The 11,683-nt window shown below is 41.1% G+C and overlaps 2 protein-coding genes across 4 annotated transcripts in view; one reads left to right on the forward strand and one right to left on the reverse strand.

Annotated features, from left to right (window-relative positions):
* The first annotated feature begins 14 nt into the window (after positions 1–14).
* Positions 15–9,853, forward strand: PDCD6 (programmed cell death 6). Of its 3 annotated transcripts, none has more exons than XM_064150071.1 (6): positions 15–191; positions 2,523–2,584; positions 5,853–5,897; positions 7,008–7,166; positions 7,809–7,918; positions 9,301–9,853. In XM_064150071.1, exons 1-6 carry the CDS (start codon positions 106–108, stop codon positions 9,397–9,399), a joined length of 561 nt encoding a protein of 186 aa, XP_064006141.1. In that variant the 5' UTR covers positions 15–105; the 3' UTR covers positions 9,400–9,853. The 3 variants fall into 3 exon arrangements, with proteins under 3 accessions (XP_064006141.1, XP_064006142.1, XP_064006143.1); XM_064150072.1 differs by having other exon boundaries at positions 7,008–7,160; XM_064150073.1 differs by lacking the exons at positions 15–191; positions 2,523–2,584 and adding an exon at positions 4,586–4,604.
* Positions 9,854–10,602: 749 nt separating this feature from the next.
* Positions 10,603–11,683, reverse strand: part of LOC135178811 (uncharacterized) — a 30,887-nt gene continuing 29,806 nt past the window's right edge. The window contains exon 15 of the mRNA XM_064150068.1: positions 10,603–11,474. Coding sequence (XP_064006138.1) covers positions 11,419–11,474 — 56 coding nt within the window. The 3' untranslated portion in view covers positions 10,603–11,418. The remainder of the gene's footprint in view (positions 11,475–11,683) is intronic.

The raw sequence follows: 11,683 nt of genomic DNA on the forward strand, positions 1-11,683 counted from the left end.
GGGCCCGTGCGCCCGTCCGGCTGCTGACGTCAGAGGCCGCGCAGCGTCAGGCGGCCGGTGCCGGAAGCGCGGGGAGGAAGCACCGGGCTGCCCGGCGGCGGGGCCATGGCAGCAGGCTACCAGTACAGGCCCAACGGCGGCGCCGGCGCCGCACTGCCTGATCCCTCCTTCCTGTGGAACGTCTTCCAGAGGTGAGGCCACCGATACGGTCCGCTCCGCGCCAACCGGGGCGCCTGGCGCGGCGACTAACCGCTGTGAGGAGGGGGTCGCGGGGTCTCCTCCCGCCGGGCCCCGCTGGGCCGAGCCACCCCTACCGCGACACCGGGCCTTCCTCGGGCCGCAGTGCCGAGACCTGCTGGGCGGCCGGGCCGCGCCCTCCCGGGTCTGCCGCTGCCCGGAATGGCACCGGGAGGGAACTGGCGCTGGGAGGTGCCCGGACACCGGCAGTGGCTACGGTGATTCCGTCAGCGGCCTGGGAGCCAGCGCGGGGTTTGTCTGGCTTAGGCCTGGCTCAGCGGCTGTAGGAGTGAAGCCGTTCCGGTAGGAGTAATCCGAGGGGGAGCTTTAGGAGAACCTCGAGGAGGAGGAGGAGGAGTAAGTACGGCTGTGATTTAGCGCAGCAAGGGAGGGGGAACTAATGGGAACGAGAAGGTAACCTTGAAAAGGCTGCAGTCCCTTTTGATCTGGGGATCCAGAAGTACATTGTGAAGCCTGGAAGCTCGGTGTAGCGGTACAGGAAGGCTTGTAAAAAGGAGTCCGATAAATGCTTAATGGGAAACTTAAGCCAACAAATGTTCTGACTGCATTTGTGGCAGGAAAGCACGAGAGTTAGCAAGGCCTTGTTAAATAACACAGTCGAGACAATGGTAGGAAAGAAGCTAAAGGAGTTCTTGACGTTTGTGTCACATCGAGGAAACCAGGAGGTTCTTACGTTGGATCCATTTTTATGGTAGGTGTGTCAGAGGATCCCTCCTGACTGAAATGACAGCATGAAGAGGTTAAGGAGTAGACAAACAGTAACGAGTTGCTAAAACTGGTTGGTATTTGCTTAGTAACTCGCCAGTGACTCAGGAATGTGGCAGCTCGCTTAGCTTTTCACAGAGCTACTTCACCGGAGAACTTGGAGGAGGCATGCACGATTCCTGTGTTCATGATGCATTTTGGTGCAAATACCATCTTAGCGCTTAGTAGCAGCTCATAGAAGGTAAAAAAAATGTTCAGAATACCTAGAAAAGAAAAGGAGAGTAAAAAAGAAGAGTACCTCTGGGTTTTATTATCATCTGTGCAACTTAGGCTTGGGAATTGAGTGTTACCTGTGGTTTATGTAAGTTTTGAGGTGGGTGTGTCATTCAGGAGAATGTACTGAAAATGTATAGAAAAAGATAGCAAAGACTAAATGAAGCAAAACTTAGTTTCTGTAGAGGGATCAGCTGAGCAGGGCTCAGCCTGGAATGGTAGCAAGAGGAGAAATGAAAACTGTCAGAGGTAAGGGGAAGATCCTTGTATGAAATGGAAGGAAGTCACCACCATTGCAGACATCCTTTGAAAGAAGATATGATCCTGCTCTGTTTGAGTAGAAAATGCTTACCTATTAATTTTGGGATAGAACTCTGTTCTTTGAGGCAGTAGACTCTGAAGGCTCGGTGGAAGCTGGCATCTGTCTGTGCCTGCTCTATTTGGGTAGAAAATACTTACCTATTAATTTTGGGATAGAACTCTGTTCTTTGAGGCAGTAGACTCTGAAGGCTCGGTGGAAGCTGGCATCTGTCTGTGCCTGCTCTGTTTGGGTAGAAAATACTCACCTATTGATTTTGGGATAGAACTCTGTTCTTTGAGGCAGTAGACTCTGAAGGCTCGGTGGAAGCTGGCACCTGTCTGTGTCTGCTCTATTTGGGTAGAAAATACTTACCTATTAATTTTGGGATAGAACTCTGTTCTTTGAGGCAATAGACTGTGAAGGCTCAGTGGAAGCTGGCACCTGTCTGTGCGTTTTCACTTTTTGAAACCACGTGAAAGGGGTCAGGGCCCTGCACTTGATTCTTTCAGTGCTTCACACTGCTTACATTAGTGCCTTTCTCTCCAGTGCCAACATCTCATGGAAAGAACCAGGTGCCAAACTTGGGTCTCCAGTCTGGTAGCCGAATGGCTTACTGCTGTGACAGGAGGCATTTTGTGGCTTTAACCAGCACGGTGTGCTCTGTACCTCCTATTTAAAAATAAATAAACACAAATACTTTCTTGTGTGGACCATGCTCCTGGCTGGTTTATTGCCAGTGTGTCTTTTTGTGTCTCTTCACTCCAAAGTACATCTTGCAGTTTTCTCTGTACCTTGTGTCATGCCCCAGAATGTCTGGTCAGTCTGAATGAAGCAGTAACTGTCAATGGGTTAGCAAGAGAAATGCAATTAGTGACTTTTCAGGAAAGAATAATCTTACCCGGTGAGCAAGAAGTCTTCTGTAAGTGCAACCAGGTAATTTCAATTATGTAAAGCTTGTCACTGTTTTTTTCCCTTTTTTTCCCAGGGTTGATAAAGATAGAAGTGGAATAATATCTGATAATGAGCTTCAGCAGGCATTATCCAATGGTAAGTCAGTAGATGATCAATGAAGGTAGTTAATAGTAAACTTAATGTTACATTTCATGTGAGACTGCTTGCTTGATGCCATAATTCGTTCTGTGAGGTGGGAATGTTCCTACCACCAATTAATACTACTTAATCTACATTAAAAGGCTGAGAGAAAACAATGGACAACTCCTCATTTTATTTTATTGATGTAAGTTTGTGGTTTTTTTGCTGAGCACTTTGTTCCTGGGTATTCTTTTTAATTTCAAGAGAAGGTTTCTGGGTTTGGTGCCCATTTGTAATGGTGCATTACAAACTGAGTACCTGTTGTAAACATTACTGATTTGTATTCTGGGAAATGAAGACATCCACATCTCTTCATGTTTCCTAGGAAGCAGAGCTGGGGAAAAAATAAACTGTGATTTATATATTCCTCTCTCATATTTCTATACCTTTATTTTAGCCAAGGTCAGTGTGTAAGCTGTACAGAGATCAGCTGTTTGCAACCAGACATTTTACTGCACATAAAAACTTTTCTTGCAGTATGATGCAGCAATTGAAGATGGAAATTTTAAGGTTTTTTATTTTTTTTTCCCCACATGGGGCATGTTTAGGCTTTTTTTGCCTAATGAAGTTGAAAGATGTTCTCTAAATCTAATACTAAACCTTTTTGTTAGTCTGTGAGTTCCCTGTCATAATATTTAAAGAGTTACCAGGGTATGGTCAGGTAACTCATGGAAGCAAAACAAAAACCAAAAATATTTTTCCAGTAGCCTATTTTTACTTTCCTCTAGTGACTTAGGATGGGTGGGGTTGTACTTTGTGGAGGGTGTTACTTTTCCACTTAAAAATCTGAAGAAGTGCATACTGAATCTGTTTGTGCATCTTTGAGTCCATATCAAGCTCCCCTTCTCCCAAGGTTTAATTCATTCATCCTTCCTGTGCTTTGTGACTGGGAGCTTAAACTGATGGGAGCTACAGTGCACAGAGGCTGAACAGCTCCTTTTTATCTCTAGCCACCTGGCTTGAAATACATTTGGATGGCTCTGTTAAGTTGTGGTCTTTTAACTACATTTGCTGGAATATATGTTTAATGATATATGGCTTTTAATTTATCAGGTATGTTGTAGCTGCTGCACCTGACCCATAACTATTGAGTAACAACTTGAGCAAAAGCTCAGTTAAATTAAGTCACTCTTTTGTGATCACAGTGCTGTTTATGATAACGTGGGGACCTGGCTTTACCTCTCATTTGAAACTTCATATATATTAAACATTAACTGGTTGGATTTAAGGGTAGTAGGCAGTGATGATTGCCTGAACTCTTTCCTTATTTACAGTGCAGATTAGCAGATTCAGTGCTTTGCAGTCATGAAGAATCTCCACCAAATTAATTCACTAGTAGAAAAATTATTTACAGAGCTTGGGCTTCATTCATTCTGAGAGATCCTAGGGCTCAGACACCAAAGTTACTAACACTATGTTCTTTTCAAAATACATCCTCTAGCAGATAGTTGTGCATCACTGCCCTGAGATCTAAAGTGGGCTGTGAGAATGTCACGTGTTTATTTCTAAAACATTACCAAAATTATCTTGGCACCCATTTAAGTTCAAAGTTCTCTGTGGTTTTCACATTCAGCTTTTCAACATGTCAAGTTTATGCAAGTAACAGTTTGCTTACCTGAGAGGGACTGATCATCCTTTCCTATAGTCATTTGCACAGTAAAATGCTTCCTGCTTGGTGGTTTTTGGATTTTTTTTTGGTTTTGATTTTGTTTTTTGATGCTGCCCTGTAAAGTTAATAGTAAAGTCAGGAGAGGGAAACAGTCTTTTAGTTCGCTGGGACAGGCTGAGATTGGTACAGTTCTTCTTCACTGGAGCTGCTCTGATTTCACTATATAGTGTCTCTGAGTACCTTGAAAATTTCAGCATGAAGTTCCAAACCGTGTGTTCCCTTTTTCCTCTGTTTTGTTCTGTTAAATGCTGGCACCCTATTAATAATTGCGTTATTTTTTTTGTCAGGAGACATACAACTCTTAAGGTACTGATGTTCTCTGTCTAAAATACTGCTTAAGCCTTTTCAGAGCAACTTTTTGCTCTACTCTGCTTATGTTTCTCTGTATGTGCAAACCGTTCTGTAGCTCTCTAAAGGGCTTTCTTTCCCTGTTGCTGCCTCTGTACTTACACTGATACAGTTCTCCTTCTAGGAGAGGAATTCAGTCCCAGGTACAAGCACTACTTACACCACTGCAGCTTCATCCTGCAAAGCAGCTGTTGCCTTCACAAACCCTGCTTAATACCAGCACAGCCTTTCTAGGAGGTATTTGTGGTCAGCTAACTGCTTCGTTGCAAATGCCTCTGCAGTACCCTTAGCCTTACTGGCTCCTTCGTGGTCCTTGCGCTCAACTAGAGTGAATTTAATATGTTCTTCTTAGTCCCTCGGGTACCTTCACAGGCTCTAGAGAACTAAAGGTGAAATTCTAGGTGAGGCACCGCATTTCTATTTATTTAAAGCTTAATGCTCCTAATCAAGTGAGAACTATTCCAAAGTCACTGATTCGCCAAAATATTCAGAGAATGTTTCGCTTCAGTTGCTTACTGCTCAAGCCCGTTCAAGCAGCAACATTACTTAGTCTGAAATTAACACTTCATTGATTTAGGAGGAGGTGAGATTTGTACTAAACTCTAAATTGCACTGGGGTTATGCTGTGTTAGGAACCTCTTTTCACTTCTGTCAGAAGCTAAATACCTTGGAGTAACCCACCTGTAAAACAGGAGTAAGCAGATGGGATTTTACTGAGGAATAGATCCAAGACCACCTTTGAGTCAAAACTCTTCTGCTCGTGTCAGTAAAGTGGGACTTGAGTTTTGATCTTGCCTTTTACCCAATTCCTGCTGACCACCTGGGATGAAAAAGTCCTTCTTAGTTCTTCCAAGCTTTTGGGAGTTTAGTTTTTGGTTTTTTTTGGTGATTGATTTTGTGGGTACAGCCTGGAAAATGCTCAGTGTACTATGTGCAAAGCATTGGTCTGATGTTTGAATAGTCAGAAACAATCGCCATGGTGATCTTAGGGTGATGGTTGGACTTGATCTTAGAGGTCGTTTCCAACTCGAAACAGTCCTTTGATTCTATGATAATTACTTCATAGCAGCTTTATAATATGCTAGCTCCATGTCATCGGTCCGAATTCACTGTTTTAAGTTGTTAGCTGAACTTCTGGTTGCTTGCTCTTTTTTCTTCCAGAATGTTACTTAGTATGGAGGAAGTAAATAATTCTTTCTTTTTCAGGCACCTGGACTCCATTCAATCCAGCAACAGTCAGATCAATTCTTGGTAAGTGTAGTTGTGTAATGTGAAATAGTCAAGATAACTGTTCTGTGATCTGTTCAGACGACTGAGAATGTGACGAATTGCTGCACTCTTTGAGAGAAACATTATGAATAGCACAGTACATACAGAATATGTATTTCTACTGAAATAACAAATGCCTCTTTAAAGGTCTTCTGAAGTGATGTGGCTGTGGTGTTAATGAGATAGTCTTTCATTGTTAGGTGGAACTTAGCAGTGTGTATTTATTCTTTTTTTCTCCAGACAGCCCAGCTGCAATAAATTAAACTCAGATATTTTCCCTTTTGAATAATACAGGAATAACCTTAGTATGCAGTCCTGTGCACTTGTCAGAGTAGCCTGAGGAAATGTCGCTGTACAACTGAATAGACACTAAATGTAAATTGTGTGGGGAAAGTATCAGCTTAAATATTGTGAGACAATTGTCTAGAGCTTGTCTTCAGATCTATTTTTCCTGCCTTGTTTTAATCTGATGTTCTGCTTCAGAAAGACCCAGCAGAAGCTTTACAATGTGTGAGTTCTTCAGTGTCCTAAAATAACTGCCATTAATGTAGGTGGTGGTGGTAGAGGATTAAAATTCAAGCCTCCCCCAAATTTTCAGTCATAAATCCAAGGACTAAATCTTTTGCTTTGTTTTTAATACATATTCAGCACCAGTCAGTTCCATCGATGTACAATGCCCGCTTTGTGTAATGACAGTATCAGCAAGTCAAATGCAGAGCAATGCCCCAGCACTTCTGGCAGGCGAGAGGTGTTGTACATGTTTCATGAGTCCTTGGAAAAGAACAGCATCTCTCTCTGTCACTGGATAATGGATCAAACCCTAGATACTTTAAATCTGGAAATGAAAACCCAAGAGAAACAAATATTTTGTGATCCATTATAGTTCTCTTTTATCTTGTTCTCCTTCAGTAGACAGCTACTTGGGCTTTTTGGGCAGTGCTTTCCAAAGCACCACAGGTATTTTTGCAGTGTCTTTTCTGAAAGGCTTTAGTACTTTCCACGAAGCACACTTGCTTCCTTCTTAAAATTACAAGCAGTTCTCACTGAAGAATAGCGCGAGTAAGGTTTTATGTGTTTCTTACTTTATTTCAGGCATGTTTGACAGAGAAAACAAAGGAGGTGTGAACTTCAATGAATTCACAGGAGTCTGGAAGTACATCTCAGACTGGCAGAATGTCTTTCGAACGTATGACAGAGACAATTCTGGCATGATTGACAAAAATGAACTAAAGCAAGCACTAACAGGTTTTGGTAATTCATTTGTAATTACAGTTTTTATGACTGGGGTATGTCATCAGATGAGTTTTATTGTTAGGGCTGCACTGCTGTGACTAACATGGCTGAAAATGAGGCAGAGAAAATGCAGTTATCCTCTTGGGTACCAAGTATCTTTAAGGATGTCCATGCCACAATGTCTGAGCCAATTCCATTAATGGAAAAAATGAAACTGGATGTGTCAGTACAAGCATGGAATGTAGTCTGCCTCTCCCATTAGAGGCTGTGAGGGCATTGCCAATACTTCAGGTCAGCGTTTGAATTTAAGAAGGTACTTGATACAAGTTGCCAGTGTTTATAACAAAGCCATCTGCCTATGCTACTGCACCATTCTAATGGCAGAAGGAACTTTTATTCGCTTAACTTACAAAAACTGGATTTGCAGCCCTCAACTAGTCACTTTAACCAGTAATTATGTTTACTGTGACTCTGCTGTAAGTATCATTAAGCACGGGTTTTACTGCATGCATTTTAATTTAACTTGGAGATATTTGGGGGAAAAAGTTCTCCAAGTGCTTACTGTTTTCTGGTTGTTTTGCACACCTGCTAAATAGCTGAGTTCTTTTTACAGACAGGCTGTGGTAATTGAAACCTGTTAAAGCACTTCTCTTTTCCAAGGTTACCGACTGTCTGATCAGTTCTATGATATCCTGATTCGGAAATTTGACAGACAAGGACGGGGACAAGTTGCTTTTGATGACTTTATTCAGTGTTGTGTTGTTTTACAGGTAAGAAAGGAGATGCACTTCAACGGCAGTTGAAAAAAATCACTTTAAAACTCTCACGGTTCCAAGTTTAGCTATAGTATTGGATCTAGAACTTGCTTATAAATAAACCATTTGAATAAAGTATACAAGAGGGGGTTAAAACACCTTCATTTATTGGTCTTCATTTGTTATCCACTGGCATCACAAATTTGTTATAGTTTTTTTGACTTGTTAAATATTTTGATGGGGCAAAAAGAAATTGTGTTTTAAAAAGAAAACACTTAACACTATTTCCATTAGTTTAATACTCCTTCTGGATCTTGAGTCTTAAAACTGGAGTGAGTTTTTGTGTCTTGTGGTGCCCGTAATTCTTGTAATCTAAATTTTGAGAGGTTTGTGTGCCTCTGTGTTTAACACTCAGACTAAAAGCAACTTGACCCAGCAGCTGAATTATTTGTCACTGGTGTTCCTGCAGGGACAGTAGTAGTAAAAGACATTTCAAACAAAAAGAAAACACAAAGAAATCTTTTGGTGAAAGAAAAGCATATCTAAAGAGAGAGAGAGATGGTTTTACAGTTGTATTCTTTTGTTTAGAAAGCAATGACTGGTTCCACCTCTTGTTGCTTGAGGTTACTGTAAGCGTATCTGACTTTCCTGAAATGTGTACCATCTTGGGGACAAGCTGAATTTCAGTAGGATAGGTAAAAGGTTGCTGTTCCTACACTGGTCAACATTGCAACACTATCTTAAGATACTTAAGATGAAGAGAAAGCAGTGCCCTGTAACAGTAGTATCCCCTATTTGCATACAGGTGTTCTGTTCTTCTCCTTTTAGCTTTATGCCTGTAACCATCAGTTCACTGAAGCATTAATTGCCTTTGTATTAATTTGTAATATAAGTCAGTTGTGCCTGACTATAAACTTAAATTCTCTTAAAGAGAGTTTTGACACTCAGCAAGTGTCAGTGAAACCATGGTATTTTGGTTCACTCTCCTCACTGCTCCCTGCTGCCTGGCACAGAGATAACTTGGACACTAATGCCACCTAAAACATATTTGCTTAGAAGATGAGAAATGGACAAGGTACTCACGGATTCAGTCTGCAGACAACTCTCAAATGTCTCATAAGAATTGCTTATTGTTCTCCCTCACCCTAACGCCAGTTATAAAAAGCTGTCTGGTCTAGCCTTAGTTACTGCCTCAGAGGCTGTTTTAGACTTTGATCTGCTACACAGCTCAGGCATGAGACATGGCCAAGAAATACCTCTAGGTGCAGAAGATGCCACAGTGTCTGGAGAGGGATAAAACAGGTGGTCTTGACAAAAATCAGTGTCGAGGGCACAGCTGTCTAAACTTCCCTGATGTACAAAAACGTTTTGTTGTTTTTTTTCCTCCCCCTCTCCAGAGGCTGACTGATGTGTTTCGACGATATGACACTGATCAAGACGGCTGGATTCAGGTGTCCTATGAGCAATATCTTTCCATGGTCTTCAGCATTGTATGACACTGATAACTGGAAACTGCACACTGGCATCACAGACTGGAGTTGCCAAATCACCATGTGCTGAATAAGATTGTTGATGTATCATAACAGATATAACTATACATTCTTCAATTTTGTATGTTGGTCATCAGCCTCAGAATCTGTACTTGAGTTGTTTTTTGTTTTGTAATGTACGATACAGCCATCTCTGCTTACTGTAGTACAGAAAGCACAAATCTAGATCTAACTGGTGCAATGTCAACCTTAACCTTCTTCCACATATCCTGCATGGGAAAAAAATGACTCTTTAGAAATGCCAAATTAAAATAATGCTTGTTAGTTTGTAAGAGAATGGAAAGTGAGAAGTTGCACAACATGTTTTGCATGTGCCTTACTTTTATAAGAGTTTAATGTATTAATTTTTAATACAGAATTTAAAACTAAGTACAAATATTAAATCAACTTCCACACTCTCTGTCACTTTGGTACTGCTTTATGGTAAAGGGGGCGAGGAGAGGTTTCATTTCTGTATTCTTGCTTATGGTTCACGGGTCCCTCCCCCTTCACAGTGATGGCCATTTTCCCATGTCTTTTCTAGCTGTCTCCTTTCAGGGTCCTCCCTGGGCCACTTTCAAATAGAACTTAACACCTTTGTCCAGTACTACATCTTCCTCAATGAGTTCCCCACAAAAACAAGCTGTAGATATGTAATTATTGTGGCAGATAGACTGATTTATCAACAAGAGTCTTTGTTTTTGTGGTCTTCAACTGACAGTCAAACATCTCACAGACTTAGTCCCCCCATCTCACCATATGCAGTTGGTGAGGGGCACAGTGGAAACACTGATGCAAAAAAATAATGTCTGGTTCCTGTCACACATTGTCTCCTGCAGTAACTTTACATCCTCCAAGTTGCTTCTTCAAAGAGAAGTTACTAAGTTCTCTTAGACTGTCCTAAGAACATCCTACACCAGCCCTACTCAAAACATGCACTGAATTACTGATGCAGCAATATGACTTACCTGTAACTGCTACTCTTCAGGGTGTTTACAGGCAGGAGCTTTTTGCTTTTATCCCATCCCATATTGCTACACTGTAGCAATACTGATTTATTCCCGAGTCCTCATTGCATGCCAGCAGTCCACATACATCCTTTTGTTTCAAACTTCATAATGATATACGCTGATGGCTGTTGATGACCATCATGAACAGATATTTCTCCAGTTAGCAGATCATTTTTACTTTATTCTTTCCCCTTTTTTCTCATAGCCTTGTAGCTTCTACTGTTTCTTAGTATGCTTTTGCCAGTAGAAGAAATCAACAAGTTCAATTTTACTATGGATCAATCCCTCAAACGAGTTAAGTCTATTTGCAGCCATTTCATTACAAACGTGATAAAAAGTTCTGCATATATTTCACATCTCTTTCTACTCTGCAAAAACAAAAGCAAGTAAGATGGCCCAAGGCATACCAATCCCCTAGAACAGATTGCATTTTGTCACATCAAGACAGAATACCTGTGCTGTGACAATCTCCCTTCTCTAAACATAAAACATAGCGTATCAGTTTCTAAAACCAGGCAAATAATAAAGCCTTGAATTAACAAGGCCTTATGTTTGTGTGAAGTAAAGTAAACCTGCATTTTCTTTCAATGAACCTGCATTTTCAGGGAATGTTCCTCCTAACTAGGTAACATAAAAGTGTTTTTTCTGAGTTGGGAAGGGTGTTCAAGGGGTAATTCTCTTTCTGCTGACATAACAACATTAACATTTTCCACATTTTCCAAAAATAACTTTTTTTTCCCCACATTTTCCTAAGATATAGCAAATACATTAAAAAAGCCTAAAGAAAATAGTATGTTCACCTCCATTATGTGCAAGTTTGTGTTCCAGCTGTATTTCCCCTGTTAAAAAAATTAAACCCTACCTCCCTTTCCCCTTCCAACACCAGTCAAACACAGAATTAAATGTGGTCTCTTTCCTGAAAGCCAAGAGATGGAGATGCTTGAATCCGTTCATGTTTCCAGTCTGTTGTTGGTTCTTAATCCTCTTCTCTAGTTTCAACCAGCACATTGACTAATGTCCGAATGTTCACCCCTAGAAAGGGGAGATAATAACGTTTGAAGTTACTTCTATTTCACATCATTTCACATTATACAGCAGACATGTTAAAATGAAAGCCTATTAAACTACCTGCCTAGTTAATTACTTGCAATTAATTATACCACAAACAGTTCACATCTGTCCAAAAACTCAGGCCCTATGACACCTGTCCATCAGCAAACACACTGCCTTTTAATCCTGCC

The sequence above is a fragment of the Pogoniulus pusillus genome, chromosome 10 (assembly GCF_015220805.1).
Source record: "Pogoniulus pusillus isolate bPogPus1 chromosome 10, bPogPus1.pri, whole genome shotgun sequence".
Taxonomy (NCBI): domain Eukaryota; kingdom Metazoa; phylum Chordata; class Aves; order Piciformes; family Lybiidae; genus Pogoniulus; species Pogoniulus pusillus.